Below are 19,466 nucleotides of genomic sequence, written 5' to 3' on the forward strand. Positions count from 1 at the left end.
AAAAGCAAGTTAATTACTCATATCAGCTAGGAATGTTACTTTTATAGAGCTAATGGACTTTGGTTTACACACAAGATTCCTTGAGAGGTTGATTGACAGTGTTTTGCGATAATGTGATTAATGTGTAGAGCTGAGTCTGTAGCTGAGAGAAAGAAGATTTTGCAGTTTAGAGTTGGGGTTTTAGTTGGGAAGTGTTTGAAGACAAAGGTTTTTGCAAACTGCTCTAACACTAATTTTCGCTGAAAGCTTCAAGACTATCTACACTCACTATAGCAAGTATATTTATAGTTGCTAACTGTATTTAAAGTGGCATTCAAGCCTGAAAAGGGAATTGGAACTAGAACAATCATAAGCTAGAAAGTAAAGTTGCTCGCTTTCATTATTAAATATTGTTCAACTGTTAATGGCTACCAGCGAGAATGGAGAATTTGGCACTCAACTAAATCTCGGTTTTCTGCAGCAGGACCAGAGGATCTCAGCTCAGCTGGGCGAAGTTGGGAAATCCGGCCTAATGTATAAAAAATGTATCCTCATGTCATCTCTGGTTTCTTTCTTGCGTGGAATTTTTCTATCCCACCCACAGTGAGTTTGTGGTGGGCGGGACCAGAGAATCTAGAAGCAGGCCAAAAGTCGGAAACCCATTGGCATATAAACAGTTAGTAGTTCTCCGAATGGTGGGTCAGTCATCCCACTGCCAAGTGGATGGAATTCCATTTGCATTCATTTACAGCTCACAAATGTTGATTAAAACAGTGCTCACCAGAATGTCCTCACGCCTTCCAATTGGAAAATTACACCGGCCACAAACCCACTTGAAAGTGAGTGATGTGTACAAGTCAGACCTCTGTTTATCTGTGACTTTGCAGTGAATGCAAAACACATAGCCTAGCTACCATAGAGCTGCACCACCTTTGCTTGCTTTCAGATTGACACTGCTGCAGCTTTGGGTTGGTCTGTTCCTGCTCTTTGATGTGCTTGCAGACAGCATTGGCAATGTGCTACAGTTCTCAGGCAGCCTCCACTTTCAGACACTGACCAGTACTGCGCCCAGGCTTCGGGGTTGCAAGGGTCCTCTGCACCCAGTGGCTGACACCACAATCTACAAGGATACTATTGTGATGTGGGACTCACACAGCTTCCATTTTTATAGATTAGAATTTCAACTATGGATGAAGTGATGAAGGGGAGGGTGGGGTAACTCAGACAAGGGGAAGAGCTACAGGGAAGAAAAGCTGTGCAAGAGCAGTGGTGGGGTAGGATAAAGGAGAACAATGGAAGGCAGAAGGGCAAGAGAGGGTAGAGAAGGAGGGGTAACAATGAAGGGCAAAGGGAAGACCAAGAGTTGCCAAGCTCGAACCCGACAGACTTGTGGTAAACATTTACAAACAAGGGGATCAAAGGATATCTGGGCCAGAATTCTCCAGCCTTGCATGCCCCGCTACCACTGCCAATGAGAACGGAGAATTTAACACCCAGCCAAATCTCCATTCACAGCAGTGGGACCTGAGAATCCCAGCTGTGGTCGAGGTCGGAGAATCCCCACCGACATCTTTCACTGGATGTAGACTTTAATGCATACTCTGTAATGGAAAGAGGTTGGCGGGAAGTGGGGTGGGTTGCGGGGGGTGGGGGGGCATTGCTAGGGTTGTGGCATATTAACCTTTTACCTCGGTCAGTGACCATGCACAATGCCTTTAAATATGGTGGGTTCATTACCAATCCTTTCAAATCGGTGCTGTTAAAGGGATACACTTAACTCAGTGTCGTCTTATTGCAGCCACATCTTCAAAATATTATAATGTAGGAATGTAGATTTGGTGAGTTCAGGCAATAGTGAAGGGGGCACAGCTGTATCATATATGACATGTCATCATGACCAGTCATATGTTCACCATAAATGCCTTTCATAACTGGTCAAGCAGCATCCATCCATTGACCATGAGTCACTGATAGGTTATTATTGTACCACTTCAGAGAATAGAGCACAGAACTACTTTGCGTAACTTCTTATTTACATATTATTATCCCTCAGAGGGCTTCAAATTTCATGGGTGTGATTTAACGATCTCATCCTGCCCATCAATTAGCGTGGCGAGGCCGGAAAATAGTGTGCGATACTAAAAATCAGATTCGTGCCTGGAGCCAAAAAGGTTTGCTATCTTCTCAGCCTCCTTTTCCTGGCATGAACCACTTCGCACCCAACAGTAACAAGAACCAGGTCTGGCAGTTGTTGCCCCAATCAAGGGAACTTTGCAGGTGTTAACAAGGCTCCTCATGCTGCATGGACCCTGCAGTACTGTCTTCGATGGGAAATCATCTCATGATAGTCATAGGGTTGCTTCTCCACCGTATGTCTGAACTGCAAGCCATTCATGGAAATCATTGCACCAGACATCCAGGTCTATGCTTCAGGGGTCACCAATGTGGACCGCCTCACAGCCACCTGCAAATATGGAACAAACAGACCTGGCAACAATTCACATGCTTGCTGAGGAGGAGGTGAGAGAAGGCCAGACCAGGCCAGAGGCCATAGCACGGTGGCACAGTGGTTAGCACTGCTGCCTTACAGTGCCAGGGACCTGGGTTTAATTCCAGTCTTGGGTGACTGTCTGTGTGGAGTTTTCACATTCTCCCTGTGCTCCGGTTTGCTCCCACAGTCCAAAGATGCGCAGGTTAGATGGACTGGCCATGCTAAATGCACGGAGTTACAGGGATAGGGTGAAAGAGAAAGCCCGAGTGGGATGCTCTTTCAGAGAGTGGGTGCAGACCCAATGGGACGGATGGCCTATTCCTGCACAATAAGGATTCTATGATTCTAGGAGGACAGGGGGCTGCCGGACAGGGCCAGGACATGGCTGCCCACTGGCTTGAAGGGGGACCCAGGAGACAGAGATCCAGGGTGTATTGGACCCAAATGAGCTGCCAGACACTGTTCCACCGCAGGCTTCAGCTCAGTAAAGAGCCACTGCGGCACCTGTGTCAAGCCCTCACAGACCTAGCATCTCTTGCTACAAGAGGACAACTGCTCCCCGTGGCAGTGAAGATGATGGTGGACCTCAACTTGTACAACAGCGGATCCTTCCATGCCTCCAGTGGTGACCTCTGTGGCATCTCTCAATCCTCCATGCACAAGTGTAACCATAAGGTGATGAATGCTCTGTACATCCGGGCAGGGCATTACATCAACTTCTATGTGTGCCAGGCCCAACAGGAAGCTGCAGACTTTGCTGCCGTCACCAGGATGCTGCATGTACAGGGGACTGTAGACATCTCCAGGTTGCCCTGCAGTGCTCATACAATCAGGGGCTGCCATTTCTTAACAGGAAGGGGTCCTATTCCCTGAACGTGCAGATTGTTTGTGACCACCTGCTGTATATCATGAATGTGTGAGCATGCCACTTGGGGAACGTGCAGGATAGCTACATCCTTTGGACATCCCGGGGTCTTTGAGGACCACTCCACGCTGCTGGGATGGCTCGTGGGGGACAAGGACTACCCGCTGCAGTCATGGCTGATGACGCCAGCGTGGAGGTCTGAGACAGAGACGGAGCCCTGCGACAATGAGGCCCACGCTGTCACCTGGTCTGTCGTCAAGCAGTGCATCAGGCTGCTGAAGAGGTGGTTCCACTGCCTGGACCACTCTGGTGGGTCCTCCAATACAACCCTCTGAGGGTCTCTCTCATCATTGTGGTCTGCTATGTGCTCTACAACCTAGCACACCAAAGGAGGAGGAGGAGGAGGACCAGGCAGACGATGCTGAGGCAGAGGAGAAGGCCAAGGAAGAGCTGGAGGATGGACGACAGGGAGTGGTAAAGATCCTGAAGGGCAGAGCGGCGAGGGAGGCTCTCATCACAGCAAGGTTCTCCAAATAGGAGGTGTAGAGCTTTTTTTATTCATTCGTGGGTTGTGGGCATCACTGGCTGACCAGCATTTGTTACCCATCCCTAGTTGCCCTTCAAGGGCATAGAACATAGAACATAGAACATAGAACATTACAGCGCAGAACAGGCCCTTCGGCCCACGATGTTGCACTGACCAGTTAAAAAAAAACTGTGACCCTCCAACCTAAACCAATTTCTTTTCGTCCATGAACCTATCTACGGATCTCTTAAACGCCCCCAAACTAGGCGCATTTACTACTGATGCTGGCAGGGCATTCCAATCCCTCACCACCCTCTGGGTAAAGAACCTACCCCTGACATCGGTTCTATAACTACCCCCCCTCAATTTAAAGCCATGCCCCCTCGTGCTGGATTTCTCCATCAGAGGAAAAAGGCTATCACTATCCACCCTATCTAAACCTCTAATCATCTTATATGTTTCAATAAGATCCCCTCTTAGCCGCCGCCTTTCCAGCGAAAACAATCCCAAATCCCTCAGCCTCTCCTCATAGGATCTCCCCTCCATACCAGGCAACATCCTGGTAAACCTCCTCTGCACCCTCTCCAAAGCCTCCACATCCTTCCTGTAATGTGGGGACCAGAACTGCACACAGTACTCCAAGTGCGGCCGCACCAGAGTTGTGTACAGTTGCAACATAACGCTACGACTCCTAAATTCAATCCCCCTACCAATAAACGCCAAGACACCATATGCCTTCTTAACAACCTTATCTACTTGATTCCCAACTTTCAGGGATCTATGCACACATACACCTAGATCCCTCTGCTCCTCCACACTATTCAAAGTCCTCCCGTTAGCCCTATACTCAACACATCTGTTATTCCTACCAAAGTGAATTACCTCACACTTCTCCGCATTAAACTCCATCCGCCACCTCTCGGCCCAACTTTGCAACCTGTCTAAGTCTTCCTGCAAACTACGACACCCTTCCTCACTGTCTACCACACCACCGACTTTGGTGTCATCAGCAAATTTGCTAATCCACCCAACTATACCCTCATCCAGATCATTAATAAATATTACAAACAGCAGTGGCCCCAAAACAGATCCCTGAGGTACACCACTTGTAACCGCACTCCATGATGAATATTTACTATCAACCACCACCCTCTGTTTCCTATCCGCTAGCCAATTCCTGATCCAATTTCCTAGATCACCCCCAATCCCATACATCTGCATTTTCTGCAGAAGCCTACCATGGTGAACCTTATCAAACGCCTTACTAAAATCCATATATACCACGTCCACTGCCTTGCCCCCATCCACCTCCTTGGTCACTTTCTCAAAAAACTCAATAAGGTTAGTAAGGCACGACCTACCTGCCACAAAACCATGCTGACTATCACCTATCAATTCATTACTCTCCAAATAACTATAAATCCTATCCCTTATAATTTTTTCCAACATCTTGCCGACAACAGAAGTGAGACTCACCGGTCTATAATTCCCGGGGAAGTCTCTGTTCCCCTTCTTAAACAATGGGACAACATTCGCTAACCTCCAATCTTCTGGTACTATACCAGAGGCCAACGACGACCTGAAGATCAGAGCCAGAGGCTCTGCAATCACTTCTCTTGCCTCCCAGAGAATCCTTGGATAAATCCCATCCGGACCAGGGGATTTATCTATTTTCAGACCCTCCAGAATATCCTGCACATCCTCCTTATCAACTGTAATACTGTCTATTCTACTCCCTTGCAACCCAGTGTCCTCCTCAGCTATATTCATGTCCCCTTGCGTGAACACCGAAGAGAAATATTGGTTCAATGCTTCACCAATCTCCTCCGGTTCCACACATAACTTCCCTCTGCCATCTATAACTGGCCCTAAACTTGCCCTAACCAACCTTCTGTTCTTGACATACCTATAGAACGCCTTAGGATTCTCTTTAACCCTATCCGCCAAAGTCTTCTCATGTCCCCTTTTAGCCCTTCTAAGCTCGCTCTTCAACTCCCTCTTAGCCAATCTAAAGCTTTCTAGTGCACTACCCGAGTGCTCACGTCTCATCCGAACATAAGCCTCCTTTTTCTTTTTAACCAACAAAGAAACTTTTTTGGTGCACCACGGTTCCCTAGCCCTACCAATTCCTCCTTGCCTGACAGGGACATACCTATCACAGACTCGCAGTAGCTGCTCCTTGAAAAAACTCCACATGTCGGACGTTCCCAGTCCCTGTAATCTCCTAGTCCAACCTATGTTTCCTAATTCTCTCCTAATAGCCTCATAATTACCCTTCCCCCAGCTAAAACCACTGGCCCGAGGTTCATGCCTATCCCTTTCCATCACTAAGGTGAACGTAACCGAATTGTGGTCACTATCACCAATTTGAGAGTCAACCACATTGCTGTGGGTCTGGAGTCACAAGTAGGCCAGACCAGGTAAGGACAGCAGATTTCCTTCCCTAAAGGACATGAGTGAACCAGATGGGCTTTTCTGACAATCAACAATTGTTTTATGGTCATCATCAGATTCTTAATTCCAGGTATTTTTTGTTGAATTCAAATTCCACCATCTGCTGTGGCAGGATTCGAGCCCAGGTCCCTAGAACATTAGCTGGGTTTCTGGATTATGGTCTCGCGATAATACCACAAGGCCATCACCTCCGCTGCAGTCCACCAGCCTCAACCTCCACTCATTCATAACCCCCGGGGCCTTCAAACCCCACCCTCTTATCCACACCCCTTGCCATGGGTCCCATTGACATCACAGCAGGGTGATGGACCTGGATTGGCCCCATTAGCGAGTTATTGTTCCAGGCAGGAAGGTGGTGGTGATTCGCTGTGCGGCACACTGATGCTGCCCTGGTGCAACATGTGTCTGCATCTTGGAATAGAATCATAGAATTCCTATAGTGCAGGAGACGACCATTCGGCCCATCGAGTCTGCACTGACCACAATCCCACCCAGGCCCTATTCCCGCAACCCCACACATTTACCCTACTAATCCCCTGACACTGGAGTCAATTTAGCATGGCCAATCAACCTAACCCGCACATCTTTGGACTGTGGGAGGAAACCGAAGCACCCGGAGGAAACCCATGCAGACACGGGGAGAACGTGCAGACTCTGCACAGAGTGACCTGAGGCCGGAATTGAAACCGGGTCCCTGGCGTTGTGAGGCAGCAGTGCTAACCACTGTGTTGAAATGAGACCTGACCTGTCTTCTCAGGCAGATGTCGAAGATCCTGCAGCACCATTGCGGAGTTATTGCCGAGTGGCCTGGTCAACTTCTATCCCTGAATCAACGTTACTAAAGCCGATTATCTGGTCATTATCATATTGCTGTTTGTGGGAGCTTGCTGTGTACAAATTGGCAGCCGCATTTCTGATGTTAAAACAATAGTCAACAACAACTGCTTCCCATATTTGTGTGGCACAGTGACCGGAGGCCAGAATTGAAGCTGGATCCCTGGTGCTGTGAGGCAACAGTACTAACCTCTTTCTGATTCCTACCTGTTCCCTACTAGCACCTGGGATCACGTCCGAGTGAAGGCAAGGGACACCACAACTCGGAGGGAGGGGTCCCAGAATCATAATAGTGGAGTGGAGGTGTACTGAGGGGGGTCCACTTACAAACCTTGCCTTCCTTTCAGTTCTGGCCACCCCTTGCTTTAAAGGGGCTGTGAAGATTGGTATGCAAACAGTGCTTCCCGTGTCCTCCTTCCTGGGTTCCTGTCCATATTGCATCTAAGGGACTGCCGTTCCTCAGTGGGGGCTGGCCAGAAGGTGGGAGGGCTTGGAAAAAAGAGACTCAGTGCTGGGGGCGACTATGAGTTACCTGAGTGGGGTCCCATGACAGGCTGGGCTGTCAGCACACAGTAGGGTATTCAGGAATGGGCTATGTCTCGCCTCATGCGGCCTGAAGGCCCTCGCACTTGGGGGAGGATGATTGCATTGATTGGAACCCACACTCGGGCAGCAGTGTGAGGGCAAGTGGGAGAAGCCACCCGGCAGTCAAGAAACAATTGTCAGTGGTACTTGCATGTAATGGTAGATCTCAGAGGGTCATGGGAAGGCGACTCAATTCTTCATCTCGTGACCTGCGAGAAGCAGAGAGCCCGCGAGGAATGCACAGGACATGCTAATTGCTGGCCTCCCATGATTCAGCAGCACCTAGTCTGCTCTTGACTGAACAGGCACTCCAGCCTTCCCTCACTAGGTGATTATGCCATTAAATTGTGCGCAGCAAAAAAATACTGTTGTTTTGTGGAGTCCAACATTTAACCCTTTGCACGCCAATGTCACAGGCATGGAGCTGACATTTCCAGAAAGGCTGCAACATGTCACTGATGTGCCCCCCTATGCAAGGCATGATAGTGATGTCTATCATCACGCACCCCAATTGAGGTCATGATGGGGTGCATCAGCCCCCTATTAGGATGCAAACACTGGTCACATGCAGCTACTCAACTGCCTGCTGACGTGACACCAGCTTTTTTTTTTGCAGGGGCTTGGTGGTTGGGGGAATGCAGGCGTTTGGTGCCACTGAGACCCTGGTGGGTCAATGCACTGCATCCTGCTGGAGTTGACAATCAATTTGGAGATGTGGCTGTAGTGTGTGAGGAATGACATTGAGGCACTACTGAGTGTGCTGTGATTGGTGGTCCAGAGGAATTGAGGGATGAGGGCTGGGACTCTCACAAACCCTTGTAGCTCATTGTGGTCTTCTCTTCTTTGCAGTGCATGGTCTGGAGGATCATGGGGCGTGTCAAGTTGACTATCCAACTTATTGCCATAGAGCAACAGTAGAGGCACTGGCGTGCCATGGCCCTTGGCCAGGACTTTGTTTGATTTATTCTTGTCACATGTATTGGAATACAGTGAAAAGTATTATTTCCTGCGCACTGTACAGACAAAGTATACTGTTCATAGAGTACATTTTCACAGTAACCTCATTGAAGTGTTAATGTAAGCCTACTTGTGACACGAATAAATAAACTTTAAAACATAGGGGAGAAGGAAAGGAGAATGTAGTGTTACAGTCATAGCTAGGGTGTTGAGAAAGATCAGCTTAATGTATTATAGGTCCATTCAAAAGTTTGATGGTAGCAGGGAAGAAGTTGTTCTTGAGTTGGTTTGTATGTGACCTCAGACTCTTGCATCTTTTTCCCGACAGAAAAGGTGGAAGAGATTATATCTGGTGTGTGTGAGGTACTCGATATATACCCTGCAGCGGAGGAAATTCTATTTAAAATAGCATTTAAATATTACAAGTGAGCCTGTGACGGAATCGTTTGGGCTCACTTGCCTGTGTGACCTCACTGGTGGAGGTTCTCTCCAGCAAGGATCACGTATGGTCCCCATCAATGGGGACTGTCGTGATGACCTCACTGGTAGAACCAGGGGCAATTGAGGCCCCTCCGGGAGGTGTGGGGCAGGGGTTGCCACTTGGATGATGTCAGCCTGGCACTCTGGCACTGCCCACTGGGCATGAGGCCTGAGGAGGTGCCTGAGGGAGCGGGTCCAGACTGGGGGCGGGCTGTTCTGTGGGGAGGGGGGGGTGAACTGCTGCACACTCTGCAATAGCAATTGGAGGGGGGCAGGGCGAAGTGGCGATCAGTCCAGGCGAGGGGGAGACGACCGGCCATGGAGCCCCATGGTAGGAGGGGGGGTTTTGGCCATGAAGGCTGCCTAGAGCTGGAGGGTGGCCTTGGTGGGTTCTGCACATGCACATTCTGCTTCTATCAGGCAGCTTTTGGATGATTTAACCAGGTAAGTCAGGGAAGATTTGATTTTTAAAATCACCCAAAAAAAGTGCAAATTTCTCCTCTTTTCACGCTCATTCAGGACTTGGAATTTTTTTGGTAAGATTTGCCCCCCTTTTGAGGGGCCGTTTAGTTCTGAAGAGGAGCCAAATTGGATTCAATACATTGCCCACAATTTTCTGTAAAAATGACTGTCATAACAGCGAGAAAATTAGAGTCTACTATGCCGGTCTGTCAGGTGCAATCCGGACTGCAATCGTTCTACACTGAGTCATTTTTGGGAGAGTGGCGATTTATGCACTGGTTCTGGGAGGAACGGGGCCTAAACACACCAGTGAGCCCATCTGCAAAGCCATCAGGCGCCAATGTGAAAAGGTGCCCAATTTCACAGTGCACTGGGACACACATGGTGGAGACAAGCCAGTGATTCTTCCCGGGCTCGCGTCTAGCCCAAGCTTTGGAAGATCACAGGAGTGGTTCACGCTGCTGCCTTACAGTGCCAGGGACCCACGTTCAATTCCTGACATGGATCACTGTGTGTGGTGTCTGCACGTTCTCCCCATGTCTGCATGGGTTTCCTTCGGGTGCTCCGGTTTCTTCCCACACTGAAAGATGTGCATTGACCATGCTAAATTCTCCTTCAGTGTACCCGAACAGATGCTGGAGTGTAACAATTAGAGGAGTTTCAGTAACTTCATTGCAGTGTTGATGTAAGCCTACATGCAACAATAATTAATAAAAATTTGAAAATTTTGAGCTGGGAGATTCCAGCGACGAACAGGCTAGAAACATAGAAAATAAGAGCATAGAGGTCTACAGCATGAAAACAGGCCCTTCGGCCCAACTTGATCATGCCACCCAGTTTTTACCATAAAGCTAGTCCCAATTGCCCATGTTTGGTCCATATCCCTCTATGCCAACCTTACCTATGTAACTGTCTAAAAGCTTTTTAAAAGACAAAATTGTACCCACCTCTGCTACTACCTCTGGCAGCTTGTTCCAGACACTCACCACCCTCTGAGAAAAAATTACCACTCTGGATCCTTTTGTATCTCTCCCCTCTCACCTTAAACCTATGCCCTCTAATTTTAGACTTGCTTACCTTTGGGAAAAGATATTGACTATCTATGCCCCTCATTATTTTATAGCCTTCTATAAGATCACCCTTCAGCCTTCTACGTTCCAGAGGAAAAATGTCCCAGTCTATCTATCCTCATAACTCAAACCATCAAGTCCTGGTAGCATCCTAGTAAATCTTTTCTGCACTCTTTCTAGTTTAATAATATCCTTTCTACAATAGGGTGACTAGAACGGTACACAGTATTCCAAGTGTGGCCTTCCCAATGTCTTATACAACTTGGGCGGCACAGTGGTTAGCACTGCTGCCTCAGTGACAGGGACCCAGGTTCAATTCCTGGCTTGGGTCACTGTCTGTGTGAAGTTGGCACATTCTCCCCATGTCTGCGTGGGTTTCCTCCAGGTGCTCCGGTTTCCTCCCACAGTCCAAAGATATGCGGGTTAAGTGGATTAGCCATGCTAAATTGCCCTTAGTGTCAGGGGGACTAGCTAGGGTAAATGCATGGGGTTATGGAGATAGGGCCTGGGTGAGATTGTGGTCGGTGTGGACTCGATGGGCCAAATGGCCTCCTTCTGCACTGTAGGATTCTATGAAAACTTCAACAAGATGTCCAAACTCCCGTGTTCTGACCAATGAAACCAAGCATGCCCAATGCTGCCTTCACCACCCTGTCCACTTACGACTCCACTTTCGAGGAGCTATTAACCTGTACTCCTAGATCTCTGTTCTGTAACTCTCCCCACCATTAATTAAGTCCTGCCCTGGTTTGATCTACCAAAATGCATCATCTCATATTTATCTAAATAAAACTCCCTCTGCCATTCATCAGCCCACTGGCCCAATAGATCAAAATCCCATTGCAATCCTAGATAACTTTCTTCACTGTTCACTATGCCACCAGTCTTGGTGTCATCTGCAAAATGAACCATGCCTCCTAAATTCGCATCCAAATCATTAATATAAATGACAAATAACAGTGGACCCAGCTCCGATCCCTGAGGCACACCACTGGTCACAGGCCTCCAGTTTGAAAAACAACCCTTTGTAACCACACTCTGTCTTCTGTCATCAAGCCAATTTCATATCCAATTGGCTTCATCACTTTGGATCCCATGAGGTGGCTATTCGGCCCTTCAAGCCTGCTCTGTCACTCATTATGATCATGACTGATCACCCAACTCGATAGCCTGATCCCGCCTTCCTCCCTTATCATTTGATCCCCTTTACTTCCTTCGGGAAAAAGATACAAATGTCTGAAGTCACGTACCAACTGACTCGAGAACAGCCTCTTCCCTGCTGCTGTCAGACTTTTGAATGGGCTTATCTTGCATTAAGTTGATCTTTCTCTACACCCTAGCTATGACTGTAACACTATGTTCTGCACTCTCATTTCTTTCTCTATGAACGGTACGTTTTGACTGTATAGCGTGCAAGAAACAATACTTTTCACTGTATGTTAATACGTGTGACAATAAATCAAATCAAAATCAAAAGCTATAGTTAACTGCTTCTTGAAAACATTCAATGTTTTGGCCTCAACTACTTTGTGGTAGCGAGAGCTGACCACTCTGAGGAAACTCCTCCTCACCTGTCCTACACGGTCCACCCTGTGACTGTGACCCCTGTTTCTGGAAACCCCATCATCGGGAACATAGTTTTTGTATTTATGTTGTCTAGTCCTGTTGGAATTTTATAGGTTTGTCTGAAATCCCCCCTCATTCTTCTGAATTCTAGCAAATACAAACCTAACCTACTCAATCTCTCCTCATACATCAGTCCTGCCATCCCTGGAATCAGTCTGGTAAACCTTCTCTGCACTCCCTCCAGAGCAAGAACAACCTTCCTCAGATAAGGAGACTAAAACTGCACACAAACATTCCTGGTGTGAGCTCACCAAGCCCCCTATATAATTGCATCAAATCATCCTTGCTTTGGATTTGAATATTCTCGCTATAAAGGCCAACATGCCATTTGCCTTCTTTACCACCTTATAGCTATTCAGATAATAATCTGCCTTTGTTTTTGTTACCTAAACAGATAATCTCACATTTATCCAAATTATACTGCATCTGCCATTCATATACCCACTCACTCAACTTGTCTAAATCACACTGAAGGATCTCTGTATCCTCCTCAGAGCTTTCCCTCCCACTCAACTTTGTGTCATCTGCAAATTTGGTGATATTACATTTAGGTCCCTCATCTAAATCATTAATATATATCACGAATAGCTGGGGATCCAGCACTGTTCCCTGCAGTGCCCCACTGCCTGCCATTTGGAAAAAGACCCATTTATTCCTACGCTTTGTTTCCTGTCTGCCAACCAGTTTTCGGTCCAACTCAATACACTACCCCCAATCCCATGCACTTTAATTTTATGTGCTAATCACTTATGCTGGACTTTGTCGAAAGCCCAAATAAATCACATCAACTTGCTCCCCTCAACTCTACTAGTTACATCCTTGAAAAATTCCAATAGATTTGTCAAGTATGATTTCCCTTTCATAAATTAATGCTGACTCTGTCCAATCATGCCACTGCTTTCCGAGTGTTTTGCTATAAATAAGTGTTCTGCTATATTTAAATGCTACTTTAAATGTATTAATTGGACTCGTGCCCTTTTTGGGCATAATCCGGTTTGTGCCATTAGAAGGGGTCCGGGAGGGTTGCAAACCATTTGGCACCGGGCACAAAACCTGTTTTTAGGCTCGCACACTATGTTCTGGGATTGGTGTAATCTGCCCCAGGCGCAACGAGGTTGGAAAATCAACCTCATTAATTCTGCTTCTCCCTCCACAGGTGCTGCCAGGTCTGCTGAGTTTTTCCAGACTTTGTATCTTTATTATAGAAGGAGAGTCCTCAGCTTCAGGCTCTGTAATAACATCTGCAATTAATCTTTTTCCAACTTTCCTTCCTTTTGGGAAGTGTCTTGACTGGACTTTTGTTATTGGAACACATCTAGGGCATGGGATCCAAGGGGCTGTTGCCTTGTGGATCCAGAACTGGCTTGCCTGCAGAAGGCAGAGAGTGGCTGTGGAGGGGTCTTTCTCTGCATGGAGGTCAGTGACCAGTGGAGTGCCCCAGGGATCTGTTCTGGGACCCTTGCTGTTTGTCATTTTCATAAATGACCTGGATGAGGAAGTGGAGGGATGGGTTGGTAAGTTTGCTGATGACACCAAGGTAGGTGGTGTTGTGGATAGTTTGGAGGGATGTCAGAAGTTGCAGCGAGACATAGATAGAATGCAAGACTGGGCGGAGAAGTGGCAGATGGACTTCAACCCGGATAAGTGTGTGGTGATCCATTTTGGCAGATCCAATGGAATGAAGCAGCAGTATAATATGAAGGGTACCATTCTTAGCAGTGTAGAGGATCAGAAGGACCTTGGGGTCCGGGTCCATAGGACTCTTAAATCGGCCTCGCAGGTGGAGGATGCGGTCAAGAAGGCGTACGGCGTACTGGCCTTCATTAATCGAGGGATTGAGTTTAGGAGTCGGGAGATAATGCTGCAGCTTTATAGGACCCTGGTTAGACCCCACTTGGAGTACTGCGCGCAGTTCTGGTCACCTCATTACAGGAAAGATGTTGAAGCCATTGAAAGGGTGCAGAGGAGATTTACAAGGATGTTGCCTGGATTGGGGGGCATGCCTTATGAGGATAGGTTGAGGGAGCTTGGTCTCTTCTCCCTGGAGAGACGAAGGATGAGAGGTGACCTGATAGAGGTTTACAAGATGTTGAGAGGTCTGGATAGGGTAGACTCTCAGAGGCTATTTCCAAGGGCTGAAATGGTTGCTACGAGAGGACACAGGTTTAAGGTGCTGGGGGGTAGGTACAGAGGAGATGTCAGGGGTAAGTTTTTCACTCAGAGGGTGGTGGGTGAGTGGAATCGGCTGACGTCGGTGGTGGTGGAGGCAAACTCGTTGGGGTCTTTTAAGAGACTTCTGGATGAGTACATGGGATTTAATGGGATTGAGGGCTATAGATAGGCCTAGAGGTGGGGATGTGATCGGCGCAACTTGTGGGCCGAAGGGCCTGTTTGTGCTGTGGCTTTCTATGTTCTATATGTTCTATTATTCTGATTTGAGTTGAAGCTAATTGCTGAATTGATTCGACTGCTTTACATATATGATCTAAACACTGAAAATAGTTTACTTTTATCTTTGTTTAGAAGAAAAGACAAATAAATGGCACCTGGTAATTGACCGACTAACAGTGTTGTTCCTGAAATTTATGGAGACTTTCCACAGACTACAAGTTATGGTTTGGTGGATTTTGGAGCTACACATAATCAAAATTATATCCTTTTACATCATTTGGATAACATTGAAAGAGGTCAGTGTAACAGCAGAATGACCATTTTCACATGTTTTTATGCCTCGGCGGTCACAGAAGAATCTATTAATTTTCAGTCATTTACCACAACTTGGTGCAATTTAAGCTTGTTATGGATAAGAAATAGAGAAGTTGCAAAAAAATAAGTTTTGGATTAGGGAGTGCGAATTTTAAAAAAATAAGGCAGGATCTGGCCAATGTACACTGGAAACAGCTACTTGTGGGGAAATCTACAGAAAAGCAGTGTGAGACACGAGAAAGGAAATGGGGAGGGTACAGGCCCAACATGTTCCCTTGATGGTGATAGGAAGGAGTAACAAGCCCAAAGAATCATGGATGACCAGAGATATTCAGGATACAATACAAAGGATAATAGAGGCTTTTAGCAAGTACAAGGGGAACAAATCAGTGCAGACATTAGTGGAATACAGAAAGTGCAGAGTGGCACTTAAGCAATTAGGAGTGCAAAGAGGGGATATGAGAATGCTCTGGCTGGTAAACATGGGGAAAATCCCAAGATATTCTGTAAGTATTTCGATGGGAAGTGGATAACCAGGGAAAAAGAAAGATACATTAGGAACCAAAGGGGCAATCTGTGGGTGGAGCCAGAGGACAGTGGTAGAGTGTTTAACGAATGCTTCCCATTCATCTTCACCCAAGAGAATGAGGATGAAGGTACGGAATTCAGAGAGAAAGAGACGGAGGTTCTTGAGCAAATTGACATAGGGAAGGACAAGGTATTGGAAGTGTTGGCAGCCTTAAAAGTGGCTGAATCTCCAGGTCCAGTTGAATTGTGTCCCAGGCTGTTGTGGGAGATAAGGAAGCAGATTGTAGGGACACTGAATCAAATTGTTAATCCCTCTTTGACCATGGGGGAGGTGCCAGAGCACTGGATAATAGCTAATGTGGTTCAGGTATTTAAGAAAGGTTTTTGAGATAAGACAGGGAACTATAGACGAGTGAGTCTCAGATCAGTGGTAGGGAAACTATTGGAGAAAATTCTGAAGGAGTGAATCTATCTCTACTTGGAGAGGCAAGGTTTGATCAGGGATAGTGAGCATGGCTTTGACAGAAGGACGTCATGCCTCCATTTGATCAAATTTTGTGAGGAAGTGACAGTTGTGTAGACGAGGATAGTACAGTTGATGTAGTTTATATGGATTTCAGCAAAGTCTTTGACAAGGTCCCACATGGGAGACTTATAAAGGCAAATGTACATGGGATACAGGGTAATTTGATGAGATGGATTCAAAATTGGCTCAGTTGCAGGAGACAGAGGGTGATACACTTTGGAAGAAGCACTTTCTTGTCAAAGTATTCAATGAATGGCATGACACCAGAAAGTTCGGAGGAACAAAGGAACCTTGGCATGCTTATCTATAGATCTCTGAAGGCAGAAGGGCATGTGAATGGGGTGGTGAAAAAGGCATATGGGAGCCTTGCCTTTATCAATCAAGACATAGATTACAAAAGCAAAGAGGTAATGTTGGAGTTGTGTAGAACTTTGGTGAAGTCACAGCTAGTGTACTGTGCGAGGCTCTGGTCACCACATTGTAGGAATGATGTGATTACGCTGGAGTGGGTGCAGAGGAGATTCACCTGGATGCTGCCTGGGATGGAACATTTAAGTTATGAAGAGAGGTTGGATAGGCTTGGGTTGTTTTTGTTTGGAGCAGAGAAAACCGAAGGGTGACCTGATCAAGGTGTACAAGATTATGAGAGGCATGGACAGGGTGTATTGGAGCAGCTGTTCCCCTTAGTTGAAGGGTCAGTTACAAGAGGACACAAGTTCAAAGTAGGAGCAGGAGGTTTAGGGGGGATGTGAGGAAACTTTTTTTACCCAGACAGTGGTGACAGTGTGCAATATGCTGCCTGGGAAGGTGGTAGACGCAAGTTGCCTCACATCCAAGGCTATGGGCCAAGTGCTGGTAAATGGGATTAGGTAAGTCAGGTGTTTCTTTAATGTCGATGTAGACTCAATGGGCAAAAGGGCCTCTTCTGCACTGATTCTATATTCTGCAAAATCAGCATTTGATTGTTGCCTTTCCACTTTCCTATAAAAGTAGTGAAACAGCAATTTAATTTGTACATTAAGTTGTAATTTCTTTCAGCACAAATGGAAGGCATTTGGTCCATCCTGTTTGTGATGTTTTGTTGCTGGAGGCCTTCACATCCAATCTTAATGTCTCATGGCCAAAGTTTTAACAAATGCTATCATTTCACTGTAGAAATTTATCTTCAGCCAATAAAGGCATTTCATCAGCCCTGTGCTCCCACTGGAGAACTGCACTGACAGAGGAGTTGAAGCGAAAATGTTGGGACAGAGTTTGCTCTAGCAAGATATCCAATTACGTGTCACTAGTTTGACCCTCAATATAAGGGCGGCACGGTAGCAGTGGTTAGCACTGCTGCTTCACAGCTCCAGGGACCTGGGTTCGATTCCCGGCTTGGGTCACTGTGTGTGGAGTTTGCACATTCTCCTCGTGTCTGCGTGGGTTTCCTCCGGGTGCTCCGGTTTCCTCCCACAGATGTGCGGGTTAGGTTGATTGGCTATGCTAAAAATTGCCCTTAGTGTCCTGAGATGCGTAGGTTAGAGGGATTAGTGGGTAACATATGTAGGGATATGGGGGTAGGGCCTGGGTGGGATTGTGGTCGGCGCAGACTCAATGGGCCAAATGGCCTCTTTCTGTACTGTAGAGTTTCTATGTATCTTTGTGCTCCACCAAAAATTGTCCACAAAGTTGCTGAAATGGCAAGCTGTACAACAGTGCTGCGAGGCACACAAGGCCTCTGCGACCTGATGAACAGGAACCAACAAGTTATTTCCCTAAGCAATCCAATTTAAGAACGGGGAAATAATAGAAGAGTTGAAAAGGAGGGAAAATTAGAAGGAGTGAATTCATTGTCAAATCAGACATAGAAAGTGAAATGAAAAGAGAAAAAGAAAGCTTTGGTTGAGAGTGAAAGTTAAAGTAAAAAAAGAAATGCAGTGTTTGACATTTTTAAAATCTACCCAAACTTTCAGAACCTTAAAGAACAAGACTGCACACTTGGTTAATTTTCAATGGCAAATCTGTTGATTGGCAATTAGCACGTTATTTAAAGGATACCTATGCTATTAACCCATCCTAAGGATCTTCAGCAGGGTTAGTTTGTATCAACCACATCATTTCCTTTTATTCAGTTTTATGTGGGTATCACTGGCAAGGTCAACATTTGTTGCTCATTTCTTATTGTCATTGAACATAAGAACATAAGAAATAGGAGCAGGAGTAGGCCATCTAGCCCTTCGAGCCTGCCCCGCCATTCAATAAGATCATGGCTGATCTGACAGTGATTTAGTTCCACTTACCCGTCCGCTCCCCATAACCCTTAATGATCAGAAATCTATCTACCTGTGACTTAAACATATTTAACGAGGTAGCCTCCACTGCTTCAATGGGCAGAGAATTCCAGAGATTCACTACCCTCTGAGAGAAGAAGTTCCTCCTCAACTCTGTTCTAAACAGACTTCCCCTTATTTTGAGGCTGTGTCCTCTAGTTCTTGTTTCCTTTCAAAGTGGAAAGAATCTCTCTGCCTCTATCCTGTCTAGCCCCTTCATTATCTTATATGTCTCTATAAGATCTCCCCTCAGCCTTCTAAACTCCAACAAGTACAGGCCCAATCTACTCAATCTCTCCTCATAAGCCAACCCCCTCATCTCTGGTATCAACCTGGTGAACCTTCTCTGCACTACCTCCAAGGCCAACACATCCTTCCGCAAATAAGGGGACCAAAATTGCACACAGTACTCCAGTTGCCGCCTCACCAGTACCCTGTACAATTGCAGCAAGACCTCCCTGCTTTTATACTCCATCCCCTTCGCGATAAAAGCCAACATTCCACTTGCCTTCTTGATTACCTGCTGCACCTGCAAACTGAGTTTTTGCGATTCATGCACAAGGACCCCCAGGTCCCTCTGCACAGTAGCATGTTGTAATTTTTCACCATTTAAATAATAGTCCATTTTACTATTATTCCTTTCAAAATGGATAACCTCACACTTGTCAACGTTATTCTCCATCTGCCAGATCCTCGCCCACTCACTTAGCCTATCCAAATCTCTCTGCAGACTTTCCGCATCCTCCACGCAATTCGCTTTCCCACTCATCTTTGTATCATCCGCAAACTTTGTTACCCTGCACTCGGTCCTCTCCTCCAGATCGTCTATGTATATGGTAAACAGTTGAGGCCCCAGCTGCAAGGGAGAAGGTTTGATAATGAGCTGCCATCTTGAATACAACTGAGTGACTTACGAGACCATTCCATAGGGAAAAAACAAAGGGTTACAGAGATTTGGAACTCTTCCACAAACAGCAATTGATAAATTATTTGGTCATTTTAAAACTGATATTAAAGCATTTTTGTTAAGCAAAGGAATTAAGGAATATGGAGCTAGGTCACAGATTA

At 46.4% G+C, this 19,466-nt stretch overlaps 1 protein-coding gene across 2 annotated transcripts in view; it reads left to right on the top strand.

Annotated features, from left to right (window-relative positions):
* Positions 1-19,466, top strand: part of piezo2b (piezo-type mechanosensitive ion channel component 2b) — an 825,142-nt gene that overhangs the window by 583,167 nt on the left and 222,509 nt on the right. For both annotated transcript variants that reach the window (XM_078215732.1, XM_078215730.1), the window contains exon 19: positions 14,853-15,016. In XM_078215732.1, coding sequence (XP_078071858.1) covers positions 14,853-15,016 — 164 coding nt within the window. The remainder of the gene's footprint in view (positions 1-14,852; positions 15,017-19,466) is intronic.

This window comes from Mustelus asterias, chromosome 7, assembly GCF_964213995.1.
Source record: "Mustelus asterias chromosome 7, sMusAst1.hap1.1, whole genome shotgun sequence".
In the NCBI taxonomy this organism is placed as follows: domain Eukaryota; kingdom Metazoa; phylum Chordata; class Chondrichthyes; order Carcharhiniformes; family Triakidae; genus Mustelus; species Mustelus asterias.